General features: G+C 47.4%; 1 protein-coding gene across 1 annotated transcript in view; it reads right to left on the reverse strand.

Moving 5' to 3' along the window:
- TRIM71 (tripartite motif containing 71) overlaps nucleotides 1-19,487 on the reverse strand; it is a 68,454-nt gene that overhangs the window by 12,809 nt on the left and 36,158 nt on the right. Inside the window, exon 2 of the mRNA XM_058729281.1 lies at nucleotides 11,303-11,470. Within this exon, the coding sequence (XP_058585264.1) occupies nucleotides 11,303-11,470 (168 nt within the window). The remainder of the gene's footprint in view (nucleotides 1-11,302; nucleotides 11,471-19,487) is intronic.

A 19,487-nucleotide genomic window follows, 5' to 3' on the forward strand; every position in this document is an offset into this window, starting at 1 on the left:
CAACGGAAAGCAGAGGCGGCAAACTGCTATGTACACCAACGCCGTATCATATACCGACTGATTCTCCATGAAAACCACAGGAAATGGAAGTAACGGGCTTACGTTCCCACAGGACAAGAACCTCCTGCAGGACAGAGCAAGGACCACCCTCTTTGCCTACGAGTGTCTATTTGCCTCTCTCCCTACTGTCTCCTAGCCAGGCCTGCTCCCTGCCAGGTCCCTAGCAGGCCCTCGGGTCTCGATTTCCCTTCTTTTTCAACGTTTTTTTTTTTATTTTTTTATTTTTTTTATTTTTGGGACAGAGAGAGACAGAGCATGAACGGGGGAGGGGCAGAGAGAGAGGGAGACACAGAATCGGAAACAGGCTCCAGGCTCCGAGCCATCAGCCCAGAGCCTGACGCGGGGCTCGAACTCACGGACCGCGAGATCGTGACCTGGCTGAAGTCGGACGCTTAACCGACTGCGCCACCCAGGCGCCCCTCGATTTCCCTTCTATGACGAGGATGGTTTCTTCTATTTTTCAATCAGGTAGAAGGGGTACAAAGCTCTTACTGTAACTTGAGCGATCCCCAAGTGCGCAAGGATAGGCTCATTCCCTGGGTTGAGAGTCATAAAAGTCCTACGTGCAGAGACAAAATATAGCGTCCTTTTCCTAATCATATAAAGTCCGGTCAAGCACTGCATTCCAAGATGTGCAGACCAGGACCTGCTGAACTAGTTTCCATTATCTAAACAGGGCATTTGAAGGAAACAAGGAGCAGGTGGGAGGGGGGAAATGACAGTGGGTAAAAGGGCTAGGTAAATTTCAAAAGCAGAAACATTCAATTTACATTAAAGAAGGGAAAACAAAAATTACCCAACAAGCATGCAGCTAGAGAAGAATGTTATTTTTTTCTTTTTTTTTTTTTCGATTTATTTTTGAAAGAAAGAGAACAGCGCGTGCACAAGCAGGGGAGGGGCAGAGAGAGGGAGACAGAGGATCTGAAGCAGGCTCTGAGCAGACAGCAGAGAGCCTGACGTGGGGCTCAAACTCACCAACCATGAGATCATGACCTGACCTGAAGTTGCACGCTCAACCAGCCGAGCCACCCAGGCACCCCAGAAAAATGTTATCCTTTTTAATTTTTTCAAATGTTTATTCGTTTTTGAGAGAGAGACAGAGAGACAGAGAGACAGAGAGAGAGAGAGAGAGAGAGAGAGGCAGGGAAGGAGACACAGAATCCAAAGTAGGCTTCAAGCACTGAGCTGTCAGCACAGAGCCTAATGCAGGGCTCGAACCAATGAACGATGAAGTAACGACCTAAGCCAAAGTTGGATGCTCAACTGACAGAGCTGCCCAGGTGCCCCTCGTTATCTCTTAAACCTTTATTTTGAGAGACAGAGAGAGAGAGAGAGAGAGAGAGAGAGAGAGAGAGACAGACAGAGGGGGAGAGAATGAGTGCTCAGAACCATGTGTGAGCGAAGGAGGGGCAAAGAGAGGGAGAGACAATCCCAACCAGGCTTGATCTCATGGGACCTGAGCCAGATGTGTAACTGACTGAGCCACGCAGGCACCCCAATGTTGTCATTTAGAGCTGGCAGGTCCAGTCTAACATCTGAAAGCTGAGGGTCTCCATCTGGGTAGGCAAATCAGTGTGCCAGCCGAGTGCTGGTCAGTCAGTGTGGAGGCCAACTGGGTTTCCGAGGGAAGAGTACAGAAAGCGATTAATGATATCTGTTAGGGGAAACAGGGGTGGCCAGGTGACTGGTATCACTGGTGTCCCAACAGGCAGAAGAATACCAGAGAATGCCAATGTCACCTGCAAACTCACAGAGCACAAAACTGGACATGGGAGATACTGTAGTTCACTCTAAAATGTAATTTTATCACATTTAATACTTTGAAACTAAGACTCATCTTGGGGCGCCTGGGTGGCTCAGTCGGTTAAGTGTCCGACTTCAGCTCAGGTCACGATCTCGCAGTCCGTGAGTTCGAGCCCCGCGTCGGGTTCTGGGCTGTTGGCTCGGAGCCTGGAGCCTGCTTCCGATTCTGTGTCTCCCTCTCTCTCTGCCCCTCCCCCGTTCATGCTCTCTCTCTCTCTCTCTGTCCCAAAAATAAATAAACGTTAAAAAAAAAAAATTAAAGTTAAAAAAAAAAACAACTAAGACTCATCTTAAAACTGTCAGTGGGGCTTTCCCTTTGTGAGGTACATCTAAAATAAATGTGCATATTACAACCAATGGCATCTTAAGTGCGATAAATACATTAATTGAAAAATCAAGGCTCCCTTTACGAGAGCAACTTGTGTCTTGATCCTGATTATAGACATCTCTCCCAACCCAGGGGAATCAGTGCACCTTATGAAATCCTCTAATTACATAAGTGACCAAAAAGTTTTACTTCCAGGAAGAGTCAAAGTTGAAGTAATAAAAGGTTTTAAAAAGCCATAAAAATCGAGTGATCAGTCTTAAAACATCGATGAGGTACACTACAGACCATCTTTCATGCTTCCTTCATTGTAGATAACTCTAGACCCTTTGTCAGAGTTAATTCTCTATACAGGATTAAATAGAATTAATTGAAGGATTTGCTTCTGGGTGTTGTTTTTTTTTTTTTCTGGAACTAAGTGTCTCAAGCTAAATAAAAACAAGTAGTGAGTCTCTCAGAGTTATATCTCAGGAACCGTGGTTCAGTCAACTGTACATCCAACACTTGTAATTTAATAATGGATAAATGTGCCTGTTTGAAGAAAGGAAATGGAGCTCTTAAAAGTCTTTTATAAACAAAAGCTGGTAAGAAGGAAATGAAAACACACAAGTCCCAAGTTGTACGGAGTTCAGATATATTGTGAACGGTCATGGATACTCATGCAAAGGTAAGGCTGGTAAGAACTTAAATCTGACTGCAGATTTGGCTGTAGTATCCTTTACTTATGGGATGTGTTCGTGCTCATTCATTTAGTCCAAAGGAAGTTTCCAATCATAGTGCCTCCAGGTGCAGTCCCCAAGGAGGAATGAAGGATGCCAGGTCGATCAAGGCCCTTCCCTGCAATTTTACAAATGGAGGTTCCAACCTCTCCCCAACAGGGAGAAGAGAGGAAAAGGAAAACTCTTCCCCTGAGGATAGCTTGCTGCAATACTGCAAGAGTGGAAGGCATCTCCGTGTATGGCCACCACGTTCAACAGCAAGAACGAGGCCACCATGGAGAGAGGCAGAGCTAAGAGACCGAGTGCTGGCACCAAGGTCTGAGTCCCTGGACACCTGAAGCCCGATCCATCCGTGTTCTACCCGGTCCCTTGAGACTATTCCTCTCCTTTCATTCAACTGCAACCAAGGATCCTCATGAAGACCGCCTGGGAAAAATGTCAATTAGGTCACGGTGCACTCGAGTCCCTCACATTTGTGTACACTGTGTGCATACGCACAAGAAGGGAAGGCGGGGGCACAGCTGCCTCCCCAATGAGAGGTGACCATCAGTTTTGGACTCAAACTGCAATCCCCCCACTCATTGCCAGTGGGACTTCTGGGGGGTTGCTTAGTCGCTTTCAAGCACAATTTTCTCTCTGCCAAATGGAACGAACACCCAAACCTCGCATACTGGAGAAAGTGCCTGTTCCAGTGCCTAAAACAGAGTAGAGCTCAGGAAACAGGGACGGTTCACTTGAAATGTTTTTTTTAATGTCTATTTGTTTTTGAGAGAGACAGAGTGCAAGCTGGGGAGGGGCAGAGACAGGGAGACACAGAATCGTAAGCCAACACCAGGCTCTGAACTGTCAGCACAGAGCCCGACACGGGGCTTGAACTCAGTAACCATGAGATCATGACCTGCGCTGAAGCCGAACACTTAACCGACTGAGCCACCCAGGCGCCCCAGGACTGTTCATTCTTACTGGTGAAAAGACAAGGCCTATGGCTGAGGAGATCTGGGATCTTAAGCATAACGACTAAATTTTGTTCTTCCATTTCCAGATCTGTAACAGAAAAAATGTTTCTTTCATCTACTTTCTGCATTGGTTTGTAGAAATTCACATAAAACAGTAGCCACCCTCAGCATTCCTTGGGATAGACTTTCCACAGCGGCAGATATTCCTTGGGATAGACTTTCCAATGCCGCAGGGTGCATGGTCTATTAAAGTGATCAAACAAACAGAAGTCAGGGAACCAAGGTAGTCCAGAGAGTCTGGATTAACTTACATTTATCTTCACTTATGCAATTTAAGAAAGTCATGCTTAGTCATCAAGCTCAGTCCTTCTAATTTTTGTGCTAAATGGCGCGGTATTTATCACTGTAGTTTAACCTGAAGAGCGTTTACCCTTTCAACCAGGTAGGCAACTCAAGTCCAATAAAGGAAGTCAGGAAAAGGGTAGGGCAACGATAGCCAGTGTGCACAACACCCACTTTACTCTTATCACTACTACTCACTAATACTAGTTATCAGATGAAGAGTAACAGAAGCTCTAGCGAACTTGAATCAAAACGCCCCTGCAAATGGCTAAAATTAACAGCACAGGAAATAACAGATGTTGGCAAGGATGCAGAGAAAGGGAAACCCTCTTGCACTGTTTGGTGGGAACGCAAACTGGTGCAGCCGCTCTGGAAAGTGTGGAGGTTCCTGAAAAAAATTAAAAACAGAACTACCCTGTGATCCAGCAATTGCACTGCTAGGAATTTACCCAAAGGACACAGAGACACTGATTCAAGGAAATCTATGCACCCTGCTGTTATACGTAGCAGCATTATCAATGATAGCCAAGCTATGAAGAGTCCAAATGTCCATCGACCGATGAACGAATAAAGAAGATGTGGGGTGTGTGTGTGTATATATATATATATACACACACACACACATATATACACATATAGTATATATACATATACATATAGTACTCAGCCATAAAGAATGAAATCTTGCCATGGATGGAGGTAGAGTCTATTATGCTAAGTGAAATAAGTCACAGAAAGGCAAATACTATATGATTTCACTCATGTGTGGAATTTAAGGAACAAAACAGGTGAACATGTGGCGGGGGGAAAGAGAAGCCAACCATAAAACAGACTCTGAATTATAGAGAACTGAGGTTTGCTGGGGGGAAGCTGGGGGGGGAGGCTAGATTAAATGGGTGATGGGTATTAAGAAGGGCACTTGTGATGAGCACTGGATGTTGTATGTTAAGTGACGAATCACTAAATCCTAAACCTGAAACTAATATTACACTGTATGTTAACTAACTGGAACTTAAACACCTGGAAGGAAAAACGCCCTGGCGAATGAAGCAGTCAAAAGACTGGATTTTGACCAATTGAGAAGTGCCATGCAGCCTTCTAGGAAATCTCTACAAAAGGCGGGAGCATGCCTGTTTCCTTTCAATTGTCCAGAATATAGACGCTATACCGTGAGTTCCAGCAGCCATTTGTAGCCAAAGGTATGAATGTCAACACCTCGGCATGGCGAAGCAAAGCTGAAGGACTCCCCAGTGACTATCTGTACCTCTAGAATAACTTTTTGAAACAGGAGAAATTAACACCTTGCATATTTAAGCTACCACATTTGGGAGCAGAGTGAAGGCCTGTTACTCATGGCTAAATTCATTTCCTCCCAGATTAAAACAAACAAAATCCTAAACTATGACAGAATGGGGATGAATAAATTGCTTGGGACCTGGAAAGCAGGTACTATCACAAGAATTTAAGAAAACACTTGACGGTGATAAACATGTTCCTAACCTTGACACAGTTGTGTTTTCAAGGGTGAAATACACGTTGAATATATATGTGTTCATATGCTTTAAATACGTACAGTTCATTGAATATCCATTTCCCTCAATAAAACTGGGGGAAAGAAAACTGCCTCAGTCCCACCATAATCAGCAAAACGCCACTATTCTTATTTTGGCTTATTTCTACTTCCTCCCATAATAATTTTTTTTATGCATCTTTACTCGTTTTGCATAATTTTTCCTGGACCAATTTCAGGGTTTCCTAGTTTTATTTATTTATTTTTTTTTTTAAATTTTTTTTTTCAACATTTATTTATTTTTGGGACAGAGAGAGACAGAGCATGAACAGGGGAGGGGCAGAGAGAGAGGGAGACACAGAATCGGAAACAGGCTCCAGGCTCTGAGCCATCAACCCAGAGCCTGACGCGGGGCTCGAACCCACGGACCGCGAGATCGTGACCTGGCTGAAGTCGGACGCCCAACCGACTGCGCCACCCAGGTGCCCCAGGGTTTCCTAGTTTTAGTTAACACTGTATTATAATGTGATCCCAAACTCTATGAATGTAAGGGGCTGAAAAACCTTAATTCCTATTGTTGACCTTTCCTACCGGTACAAGCTGCACCTTCAGGATGTAGGACACGGCCTTGGAGATTCCTATTAAGAGGACGGAGTTCCTTCTGTATTTAAAGCTCTGGATATTTTCTCAAAACATGCTCTCCCACTCACAAAGATCACGTGTGGTGTACTTACTCCGTCACTTATCCAAAATAGTGCTCCGGTGTCATTATAACTGGCTGCTGCTCAGGCTGAATACACTTCTGTACTTTATATGAAGTGGTCAGACTGTGTCTTTGCAAGGTGTCTGCAGCCCTTTCATTCCTTCACCTGTGTTGTCTCTTCCTTCCTACAAGTTGTGCCTACTGATTATGATCTTTTCAGAGTAACTATTTCTCTGCCCCATTTGCCAGTTTGCTGTTCTCCTATTAACATGCATGCATTTTGGGGGCACCTGGCTGGCTCAGTCAGAAGAGCATGTGACTCTTGATCTCAGGGTCGTGAGTTCAAGCCCCATGTTGGGTGTAGAGATTACTTACAAAAAATAAAAACTTTAACATTATGCATAAGTTTCTTGTATTGCTTCTTTTAAGTGTATTTTTGAGAGTGAGAGAGAGAGAGAGTGAGAGAGAGAGAGAGAGAGAGAGAGAGAGAGAATGCCAGCCAGCAGGGCAGGGGCAGAGAGAGGTAGACAAAATCCCAAGCAGGCTCCATGCTATCAGTGCAGAGCCGGGCACAGGGCTCAATCTTGAACCGTGAGACAGATACAGCCTGAGCTGAAATCAAGAGTTGGACGCTTTACCGACTGAGCCACTCACGCACCCTCCTCGTATCACTTCTAATATATCTACCTCCAGTTTGCGTTTTCTTTTTTTTTTTTTTTTTAATACTTGTCCCCTTCGTTTCCATGTAATAACCCTTACTAGGATTTTATTTTGGTGTCTGCTGTCATAATTTAAATCTCTTACAACTATTCCTTACAACTTCTTACTCAGTTTGAGGCCTTAAGTTATTGGCAAAAATAAAGCCTACTTCCAGAATATCTCCTGCTTCTTGAACCTGACTTGCCAGTACACACAAGAAGTATTTAAAAGCTCCCAAATGATGCATTTATTCAATAATATCATGAGTAAATGAACAACAACAAAAGAACAAAGGAAGGGTAAATGAACAAGTTGAGGACAGTTTCTTAGACCAACGATGTCCAAATCAAACTTAGAAACTTAATTTGTTTTTTTATTTTAAAAAATATTTTAAACACTTACTTCTTTTTGAGAGAGAGACGGAGCACAAGTGGGGTAGGGTAGACAGAGGGAGACATAGAATCGGAAGAGGCTCCAGGCTCTGAGCTCTTAGCACAGAGCCTGATGTTGGGCTCGAACTCACGAACCAGGAGATCATGATCTAGGCCCAAGTCACCCCCTTCTTTATTTTTTAAATGTTTATTTTTGAGAGGGAGAGTGCATGCACGAGCAGGGGAGGGGCAGACAGAGAGGGAGACAGAGGATCTGAAGCAGGCTCTGTGCTGAGAGCAGAGAGCCCTATGTTCATTCATGAGCCTTATGGACCCAAACTCATAAATCGTGAGATCATGACCTGAGAGGAATCAGATACTTAACTAAGCCACTCAGTTGCCCCTCAAACTTGCGATTTAAATGTCCTTGCAAAAGAAATGAGAATCTCTTACCCTGTGACCGGAATCATTCTGTATTTTAGTTTAAATGGAGTTAAGGGATGTATAAAAGGGTGTGTGTGTGGCACCAGTTAGATGTGTATTTTAAAATAGCTTACCGCTCCCCCCCAAATTTTATGTTAATTATGTTCCTCCGTCCTTCTCCAGTGTTCATATTAATAACAAAAGTCAGGGGCATCTGGGTGACTCAGTTGGTTATGTTCCAACTCTTGATCTCAGTTCAGGTCATGATTCCTGAGTGTGAGACCGGCATCGGGCTCCAAGCTGACAGCACAGAGCCTGCTTGGGATTCTCCCTCTACTTCTCTCTGCCCCTTCCCACTTAACAACAAAACAAAACAAAACAGCCTTCATACTATCTGCTGTATTCTTTAATAGAAACGCTATTAAATGGCAGTGTATGAATTATGTGGTGAGGCCATTTATTTCATGAACATTGACCAAGGCAAGAAACCAAGTGCCTGAAGCACCATGCACCCAAAGTAGTGTTCTTTCCTGGCATTCCAAGGTCGCTTCTTTACCCTGTGGGGAACCTCTCAGTATCCGACATTCTTTCCACTGCTTAGTGACCAACAAAGGAAAAAACACTTGTATACTTGCACACAAGTCTTAATTATGTCTTTATGAAAATAAACCAAAGCCTACCCTGTGCTAGCCAGTGATGGATTTTTCCACCGTCTTCCAGGCGTACTTTATAAATGGTTTTTAGATTCATCACTGAGACGGGAACTCTACCTGAAGCTTTCAGAACTGTGTTCTTCCTTAAATACAAAAGCAGGGGCTCAGTTAAAAGCAAACTCCTCCTTGTTCTCACTAAATCAGTTTCAATGATGTCCTGACCTCCTAGAAGGAGCCCATTTGCAAAACATTTGTTCACAATGAAGAGTGGGTCCCTACCAGTCTTCTGACCTTGGAGACGGTTTGTTTCTAAGGCTCACATGGGAACAAACTGACCCTTCACCAAATGATTTGAGCAAAACTAACTTGTTCTCCATCTTTACCTCAGTCCCCCCTCCCTCCCCCAAAAGCATCACAGAGTTAACTCAGAGGGAAAAGAAGGGCCGTGTTTTCTAACACTCAGGAGACTTCTTAGCAGGTATGAACCTCTCTACTCTCATTAGAGGACCACGAGATAGTTTTAGGAATAGTCAATGTACTGAGAACCTGATAAGAACACTCAGACAGAAATGGTTGTCCAATCATACCCCAATCTTTGGATCACTGGCTGAGAGTAGGTTCTGAAGAATTGCAACCAAGACCCCCAGAAGGGTGCCTTCCCCGCCCCCCACTCCCAGTTACACAGGACCTTGAAGCAGTCAATTCACAACCTATGCAGATGATGTTCAGCAGGTGTACCTGGATGTGGCCATGCAGATGATTAACAATCTGAGCTTCCCATCTCATTCCTGCCACTTCGCTCCTCCCCAAAATGCCCCATTGAGCTCAGCAGTACTGCTGATATTTAAATCTCACCCCTAGGTTCTTCTTATTACTCACAGCAGACTGTCTGCTCACAGTGACTGTATTCGCTGCAGAAGTTAAGCATGGCAGACAAAATCTTCTGTCCGACTGCTTCTCTCTCCTCTCCGTCAAATTCTCAAATTCCCAGTTCCTTGAGATTTCATCATTGCAACCACAGATCGCAGATCTCTCTTTACGTCTCTAGCGAATCATGACAACTCATTTTTCTTTCCAGAGTGGCTGATCCCAGAAAGTGGAGGGCACCAGCAATTCTGTGAATCGTGTCTCAAGGACCCCAGAGTGTTCTCAATCTCCAAGGACAGAAAGGGGTTAATAAGGTGAAGTCACAGTCGGGGGGGAGGGGCAGGACCCAAACGCAGCAGGTCTTGGGGCTCCCCAGGTGACGCTGACAGCAGCCAGGTCCAGGAGACACCAGCGGGGTAAGGCAACGGACGAAGTCCCCACTGCCGTAAAAAGGGGAGCCACCAACCACTGCATCCTCGGGGACACAAGCTCACCAAAACGGAACAGAAATAAAATACAACTATGCGCTAAAGGGGATGCTGACAACCAAGAACCACTCTGAAGGCGTAGAGAAGGAAGCAGCCCGCTCTGGCGTTAGAATATGCCAGAAGTAGTCACCGCAGAAACAGACGCTCAAACCTCTAATCACAGGGCTTGAATAACAGACAATCTGACTCTTCAGAAAGACCACTTCAGTATCATGCATAGGAACAGGATAGCTGCTGAGAAACTTATTAAAACCCAGAACTATCCTTCTGCCCCTTCCTGATTTTAACTTTATTTATTTATTTTGAGGGGGTGGGGGGGGGGGGGAGAGAGGGAGGGAATATGAATGAATGAATGAATGTGAACAGGAGGGGAGGAGCAGAGAGAGAGAGAGAGAGAGAGAGAGAGAGAGAGACAGAAAATCCCAAGCAGGCTCTGCACTGTCAGCACAGAGCCCCAACGTGGGGCTCGAACTCCCAAACAGCGAGCTCATGACCTGAGCAGAAATCAAGAGTTGGATGCTGAATCGACTGAGCCAGGCAGGCGCCCCCTTCTGCCCTTTCTTTACAGCACATGATCAATTCCTTACCACTTCCAAAAAAGGTCTTATTTTTTACACAATTCACTTATTCACATTCTCTAAGAATGTGAACTTTCCATTCAATTTCTGCTCAATGATTAGCAATGTTTCCTTGACTTTCAAGCTTTTCCTACAAGGAAAACATCTCATGATTTTTTCTTAAAACCTTGTCGTCTGGACCAGGCAATAAGATTTTAAGTCAATTCAGGTAGGCTACCACTCAATGGTAAGAGAACTTTTCTATGCCCCAAAGTTACATGTGTCCCTTCCTAAACCCAAAGGGATGGGGACTCAACAGACACAAGGGTCTCAGTTACCAGGAAGTGACTTTTTATTGCTTGGGAAAGACTCTGAGATTCTGAACCTTATCTTAAACTTCTGTTGCTCACCTCTGTCTCACCTATAAATAAATAAATCTGAGCAGCGGAGAGATCTGCCTGGAAAGCATTACGCGCCCAGTCTTTCTGCAGTCCCAGCTGAGGTATGCTAACGCCCACTTGTACTTGGGGAGGGGGCTGCATGAGAAACAGGCAGATGATGGGGAGGGCAGAGGAGGGGAGGGAGCTTAAGTGTGTGCAACAAGCCCTGACTGGCTAGTCAACTTTGGCCACATCCCTCTTGGCAAACCCTCCCCCGCCCCAAGGGATTACTGCTGCATGGAGGTCACAGGAGCTCGGTGGGTCATTGTTCCCAGGCCCCCACACACCGGAGCCTGGAGCCTGCCCGGTAGCCTACACATGCCATCTGAAAGGGAGTGGGACCGGTTTCACGTGCAAGAAAGAGCAAGGGAAAGGGGGGGACTGACCTGGATGGCCTGGCGGCCCTGCTGTGCGTCGGCCAGCAGCTGGATGGTAAGTGCCCTGGAGTCCTGCAGCGCCTCCTGCAGGTAGATGAAGCTGTGGCCGCCGTGCCGGCCCATCGTGCACTCGCGACAGATGGGCACCGAGCAGGTGTCACAGTACAGGTGCAGCACCTGGGGACCAGGGAGGGGACAAGCATTAATGAGATTTGGGACTAGCGGGGAGGGAGGCAGCCTCAGGGGTGCTCTGTGGATGCCAGACCCCAGACACCCCCTTCCCACTTAGCAAGCACACCCCCGCAGCCAACCGCGGGCAGCGTGTCCTCCCTTCTTACCCCCTCAAGGAGAAAACAACCAATTCCCTCTTTCCACTCCGGTTTCATTCAGAACTTTAACTGAGACTCCAAAGGCAAAGACGACACAAAACAATCCTCCTGGCATGAGATTTTCCCTAGGTCTCAGATTAATTGCCCAGAAAAGTTCTAAGACTGTATCTCCCTGGTCTGAGATTGGTGGCCCAATGAAAGAATGTACCAGAAAAATGTGTCTTGCCACCCCACCCTCTGGGTGTGTGAAGCACAGTTAGGAGCCAGTATTAATCACCCTCACAGGGCAGCTCGCAGCCACAGTCCCCCCCCCCCCCCCCCCCCCCCGCATCAAGGAGATTAGCGCAAAGTGCAAAGCATGGTTCTCCCAGGCACGCGGGCAAGCTCTGGGCTTAAGCTTCTGGAACGAAGGCAAAAGCTAGTGGTAAGGTCAGCCAGCTTCTTGTCTTTCTTCTTCCTGCCAAGTTGTTCCAAGGAGTTGACCCCGAGAGGCAGCTTGCGCTGACAGAACTGCTTTGTGATGGTCTGTATCTCCCTGGGGCCCAGCCTGCCGGGAGGGAGACACGGCTTGGCACAACCTTCACCTGCTGATAAATGAGGAGCTCTCAAGAGCGGAAGCTCCTTGGCACCGAAACTGGGCCAGTCGAGCTGTACCCTTCCACGGAGCAGGGCACTTCGCAACGCTCTCTGTCAACATCTGCTGGATGGCTGTTGAGAGCAGGGCTTCCATTCGCCGCCGGCATACCTGGGCTTGGGGAAAAGCCAGCCGACACACAACAGGCAGGGAAGCGGTGTCCGAGGGCTGCTTTTCCGCACACGATACGCTTAATCCCCAGATGAAGACCAGAGGTCGAGGCGTCTTAGGGCCACACAGCAAGCAAGGGCAGAACAGGGCGGCCAACTCGAGCCTTCTGGAAGACCCGCCAGACGCTGGCTCTTCACCAGAGCACCGAGCACCTTGCGAGGTCTCGTGGCGTCCAGGGTGGGAGACCCGAGGCCGGGCGATTCTGCGCAGAAGCCCGGCCCAGAGCAGGCAGAGCGTTACCCGACTCACAGGTGGGCAGGGAGGGCCGCGACGTTCCCAGGAGAAAGACCCTCGCAGAAAGGAGCCCGGGCGAAAGTAGGGATGCTGACTGTCTGCTCTTCAGGTTGTTTTGTTAACTAACCAGACGCTGCTCTGAGCACATCCGCTGGGAGATGGGAGTCCCCAGACAAGCTCAGGGCAACAGGTCGACTCTGCTGAGGGTGCAGGCAGTCAGAAGGGGGCCGGGTGGTCCTGCGTGGTTTAGGCTGCTTCTCTAGGGACCGCTGGACTCAGAAACCGGGGAAAGGCTTAGATTATGTTTCTTTTTTTTTTTTTTCTTCCAAAAAATTCTTTAATGTTTATTTATTTTTGAGAGAGACAGAGACAGACAGACAGACAGCCGGCGAGCACGCACGCGCACGAGCGGGGGAGGGGCAGAGAGAGGAAGACAGAATCTCAAGCAGCCTCCAGGCTCTGAGCTGTCAGCAGAGCCCGATGTGGGGCTCGAGATCGCGACCTGAGTCGAGGTCAGACGCTTAACCGACTGAGCCACCCACTTCTTATTTCTAAGAAATGGTTCCGATGTGGTAAGTTTACGGGCCCCATTTTATAGGGGAGAAATGGGATCAGCTTTGTGACTAGACGAGGGCCAGTGCAGTACTTTCCCAGCGACCGAGGGCGACTGAAATTTGGTGACCGTAATCTGCCTCCAAGACCAATCGCTTTTTAAAGCGGGTTCACCATTTTAGAAATGATCACCTGTCTAATCTGATAAAGCTAAAATTTTCAAGCTGACCTTAAATGCTAACCAAAAGATGCCAAAGCGGATAAACTTGGAGGAAATTCCTGGACAGTCTCTTTTTATGATGTGGGGCTAAAGCACCCTCCCCCACCCCGTTTCAACAACGCAACCTCCTGCCTTCCAGTTGGCTCCCTCCATTTGTCACGGGAATAAAGGGGTCACTCCTATGCTCGTGCGAAGTGTGAAAACCTTCCATCTGTAGGCTCCTTTGAAATTCGAGTGGGACATGTCTCTGAACCTTCTGTCCTCTGTGCCCCTGCCAAACAGTAAGCAATGCCCCCTTCACCCCTTCTCTGGACAGCTGTGTGGACTGACCAGGGTCCCCTGGCTTTCTTCAGGCTGTGTGAACAGAACGGCTTTCACTCGCAGTGAGTAGGAAAGAACCTGAGGCTGTTAGCCCGAGCCCGGCACCATCTGGCCGTGGACGTCTATCCAGTCACCTGACCAGGCTGGCCTCGTCTGTGAAACACAAGCAGTCCGGCGAGGTGCCTCCAGAGACCGCTTCCATCCCTGAAATCCCGGGAACCCTACCTCAGGGACTGAACACCAGAAACCCAAAGTCCTTTGAAGTAACTCTGGGCTGAGCAAGGAAGCCAGGCTCCAGGTGCCAATTGTGTGACTGCAAGAAACCAAGGTGGTTCTTCCGGGTTTTTTAAATCCAGAGCCTGCAGTCCGTTAAGCGTCCGACTCTTGGTTTCAGCTCAGGTCATGATCTCAGTTTGTGGGATGGAGCCCCAAGCTGGGCTCTGTGCTGACAGTGCGGAACCTGCTTGGGATTCTCTCTCTCTCGTCTCTCTCTCTCTCTGCCCCTCCCCTGCTTGCCTGAGCGCACGTGAGGGCGTGCTCAATGGCTCTCTCGCTCTCTCTCAAAATAAATAAACATTAAATTTAAATCCACAGCCTGGATAATGCGTATAGGAGATACCTTGCAAATGGTAGGCTTTAAAGCATTCTCTGGGCCCCTCTTGATGCAATCCTGCCTGGCATCGGTTCCCCGGGACTGTGCCCAGAACACACCTGATTTCGGTCCTGGACCGTAGGACCAGCACAGCGGTGGGGCTGGCCCTGGGGGACACCCGGCTTGTTGATAATAAAAAAGCTAAGGGGGCGCCTGGGTGGCGCAGTCGGTGAAGCGTCCGACTTCAGCCAGGTCACGATCTCGCGGTCCGTGAGTTCGAGCCCCGCGTCAGGCTCTGGGCTGACGGCTCGGAGCCTGGAGCCTGTTTCCGCTTCTGTGTCTCCCTCTCTCTCTGCCCCTCCCCCGTTCATGCTCTGTCTCTCTCTGTCCCAAAAATAAATAAAAAAAATAAAAATTAAAAAAAAAAAAAGCTAAGGGCCAGTAGAACAGCTTAGCTCCATTGGTGCTTATAATTCATGAGCTATTGATTTTTCAAAGAACGGTATCCAAAAACTGGAAATCTGGTCGATTTTTATCAACTGTCTAGCTGAAGTTCGGCATAAAACTCTGGGAGGATTTCATGCTCCATTTAGAAGCTTCGAAGGTCGAAAACCCGCAATTTTGGAGCAACAGGCAAGCGTGCACATGGGTGCAATTCTCTCTGAGACAGCTCGAAGATTGTTTTAAAAGAATAAACCGGAACCCACGTCTTCCAAAGGACCAGAAGAGTGGCAGAGGCCACGAGGGGGAGAAGGAGTGGTCCTCTGGCGGCAGGAATTCCAGGGCCTGGAGCTGCCTGTTAGGGGTTTCCCGGGCAGATGTACGACACGGCCCCTCCCACCCCTCCCCCTCCTCGGCCCCTCCCACCCCTCCCCCTCCTCGCATGGCGACAATCTGGCTGCCCCAGCTGAATGGAGCAGGCTCGACCTCTGACCTTGCAAGTGACCACCCTCTTCCCTGCCCCCAGCTTCCAGAACGCCCCACCCACTGCCTTCCTCTCCCATAATTTCTAAAATACCAGGCAGAGACAAAGACCTAGGAATGTGGGCCCAGCGGGAGAGGAAGGAGAGAGGTTAAGGAAAAAATAAATAAATAAAAATACTCAGTAGGCAGGTCGGCCTTAGCCGGCACTAAAATAAAGTGCTGCGTTAATGAACAAGACTGGGTGTGCACTTCTAGAATCTACTTTTTATATCACCTGTGTGATCCAACAAGAAACGAAGGAACGGGACGAACATACACACACACACACACACACACACACACACACACACACACACAAACACACCCCCCACATGCGACTCCTATTAGAGCACCACGCATCTGAAAGGAGATTCCAGTTTAAAATGCAACGACCCAGATCACTGAAGAATGGAAACTGAAAGGATGTCATCAAAACGCCCCAACCGAAATACAGAACTGCTGTATGCTGACGTTTTCTGAGATTTTTTCACATCCCTTAGAACGACTGGGGACCTCTGGCCTCCCACAAACTCAGGCCTGGACAAAAGGAGGTCACACCAACCACCCATGAGGGTTTCCAAGTTTCCCAGCATAGAAATCAAGGGGAGGATGGCTGGCCCACAAGCCTTACCTGTGTGTGCATGCCAATTAAAAAAAGGCAAAACATTAAATCAAGTTCAAGGAGCAGAGTCCAGCTATTCTGAAACGAAGCATCAGAACCAAGTTTTACTTGATGCAGGGAAAATTATGCAGAATGCCAGTGCTCCAAAACCCACAATCCAAACCTGAGGAAGAAGTCCCTCCTGCACCCTGGCCGCGTGCTGCAATCTGGGGGCCCCAGGGGCCCTGGAAGAGGGGAAAGAAAGGAATCTGGACCGATTTTCATGCACAATCACTACCAGCTCCGGTCAGCAGAACCCAGCTGAGGATAAGCTAAGGTGGCCAGGGAGGGAGGGAGGAGGAGAGGCATGAAGCATTTAAAAAAAAAACAACAAAAAACAAAAAACAAAAAACTGGGGGAGGGGGGGTCTCCTGGCTGGCTCAGTCCATAGAGCATGTGACTCTCGATCTTGGGTTGAGTTTGAGCCCCACGATGGGTGTAGAGATTCCTTAAAAATAAAATCTAGCATGAAGAAATTTTAGGGAACATATATGCCATTTTACTGCAAAAAATATGCAAGTGCAAATCATTTTTTTAAATCTCCCCCATTTCTCAATGTTTCTACTTTATGTAACCATCCAAAAACGTTACATTCTGTGCATAGGTGAATTGTTTTAAAAGACAAACAGAAGCATGTTATGCTAGCTTTTTTTCTCTTAAGCTGTATTAAGTTGGAGAATGTTCTGGCTCAGGCTGCCCATTTTATAAATGCCTGCATGGTATGTTGCCTGTGGATATACCACAGGCTTATTCAATTAGTACCTGCTGATACAATTTTAAAGCCATTTCCTGATTTAAAAAAAAAAAAAAAAAATCCCGAGCAACTCAGTGTTGCACTTTCTTGTTCTTTATATACCTCAATTTCTTCAATTTGGTAATACGTACAATTGCTACATCACTTGATGTACAGGAAGGCAAATGTGCTTGCGAGTGTGGATAGTAAGGATTCTCCAACTTGCTAACTGTTAAGTCAAGTGAAGAGAGAAAGGCTGTCGAGTACCAGTTTCTGTTCCCGATGAGACCAAACGTACACAAAAAGCCAGCAGGGGAACACCAGATGAGACGGTCCGTGTTGGGACTGGGAGTTAAGATTCCACTTCTGCTTGGCTGGAAGACTTCAGTGGACACTGAGACTGAAAAGCCCAGAGAATTCTGCATCCTCAGTAACGGCTGCTAAGGAGATTGTCCTAAACACAAGGGCATGGATGGGGGGAGTGGGGCTGCTCGCTGGAGACACCTCTAGAGGGGGGCAGTGAGGGGTCTCGGGCGATGGGCGATGTACAGACAGAGAGGCGTTAGGAATAAAAACGGCACTCAGTAGTCTCAGGGGTTATCATTCAAGCACTCAGTGAAACAGACACTGGGGGTCCCGTACAAACCCACGATGCCCTTCCTGCAATTCCAAAATCCAACAGGCTCTCAAAACTGTTGTTACATAAGCTATTTGTCAGCAAAGCCCAAACAGGCACGCAAATGATTTATGATTTTAACCTGTACCATTTAGTATGAGTTGAAGCACTTGGCTGGAGAAATGCGAATGCCCATTATCTTGTGTTGTTGTACAATATTTACTTTCTAAACTCGGAAATTTTAAATGTTGAGGCACATCTGATCGCACGGGTTAGGGTGCACGATCTGGACACATTTTAGTGCCTGTCTGGCCAACGAGGCGAATGAAATCCATTTCCAAGTGAAATCAGCAACAGAATGAGTCAAGACTATGCCTGGTGGTGGGGCAGGTATCCAAGAACAGCCCAAACTGGGGTCAGAGCGGCCTGCTCAGCTCCAGACCAAAGTTTGTAAACTCCGCGGACAAGGCAAATTTGGAAAGGGAGCGCTGAAAACAGAGGAAGGCCATCAGGCTCTAACAGCTTCAGACTCAATGCTGATGCTGGTGCCACCACACAAATTAGTTTGAAGATCAGGACGAGCCGTGTGCAGCTCAGCTGAGCTTTCTGCGCCACCCCCCAAGCCACATAAAGGTTCCTTTCCCCATTTGTTTTAAAGTGCTCTCTACCCCTGATGCGGGGCTCGAACCCACAACCCCGATGTCAAGAGTCACGTGCTCTTCTGACGGAGCCTGCCAGGCACCCCCAATTGTTTAATCGTGATATCACACTGTGTGAGAAAACATACACGGCAATTCTGGGGGTGAGGATGAGGAGAGAATGTGGCGGTGCTTCTGTTCGCCCCACTTCTGTTGCCTGGAGTATCTTCCCTCTCCGGGCTCTATCCCTCATGCTGCACACAGATAGTCAGGCTCTGCCTCAGGTGCCAGTGACAGACATGCCCTTGCTGGGCCTGCCTCCATCCTGCTTCCTTACCCAGGGAGCTGCTCATAAACTCAGTCGTCAGCGTCCGCCCCTGGGGAACCCAACCTGCACTCCTGGACTACACACGTCTCCAGGTCGGGCTCCGGCTGGCAGGCTGGAGCCTTGTTATCTCTGCCCAACCCATGCGGCCTGAGGCACATTCCCGGCTGACCATGCTCACCAAGACCACAGGCTTCACTGCCCACAGCCCAGTCTCCCACACTTCCCGAAGGCTTTAACAAGGGCCCGCAGGCAAGGAGTATCTTCACACTGCCAAGGGACACACCTGTGCTTGGGGGGGGTCCTCCAACAGATCCAAGTTGCGTGACATGGCACTGAGGAACACTTCAGAGCACGCCAGAATCAAAATAAAAAAATGTACATATCATTTAAGGAATACACTTGTTGTGATGAGCACAGGGCATTGTATGGCATTGTTAAATCACCAAATTGCACACCTGAAACTAACATTACACACTGTATGTTCACAGTACTGGAGTTAAAATAAAAACTTGAAAGAAAAAAACACACTTAAGGAAAAAAAAAAAAGGGGGGGGACAAACTAGGTATTAAAGGGTGATGGGGTGCCTGGGAGGCTCAGTCGGTTGAGCACCCAACTTCAGCTCAGGTCATGATCTTGCGGTTCACGGAATTTGAGCCTCACAGTGAGGTCTGTGCTGACAGCTCAGAGCCTGGAGCCTGCTTCAGATTCTGTGCCTCCCCCACCCCCCCCCCCGACTTTATCTCTCAAAAATAAACATTAAAATAAATTTATAGATAAAACCACGTTTTTGGGGGAAAGAGGGTGATACAGAGAATTTCGGTGATCTTTTTATTAAGCTTTCAAAATGTTTATTAAGCATTTAAGACATTAGAAATGTTTTATGAAGCATTTAGAAATGTTCGAGTACGTTTCTAAAACTTTAATAAAATCAAAAGTGTTAAAAAATAGAAAGAATATACTGCATAATTTCATTTATACAAGGCAAAACTAAGGTCAAAAAAACCAGAAGAGAAGCTAAGCTGCAGGTGAAAGTTGTTCTATTATCTTGAGGAAAGGGGTGGTTACATAGATATAGAACTGTCAAAATTCACAATGTACAATTATGTTCATTTTATGTAAGTTACACCCCCCCCCCAAAAAAGGGGGGGAACCCTCCCACTGACCACCTAGTATCCCTGGGGTGGGGTTTGCAGCCTAGACT

The sequence above is a fragment of the Neofelis nebulosa genome, chromosome 5, assembly GCF_028018385.1.
Source record: "Neofelis nebulosa isolate mNeoNeb1 chromosome 5, mNeoNeb1.pri, whole genome shotgun sequence".
NCBI classification, from domain to species: Eukaryota; Metazoa; Chordata; class Mammalia; order Carnivora; family Felidae; genus Neofelis; species Neofelis nebulosa.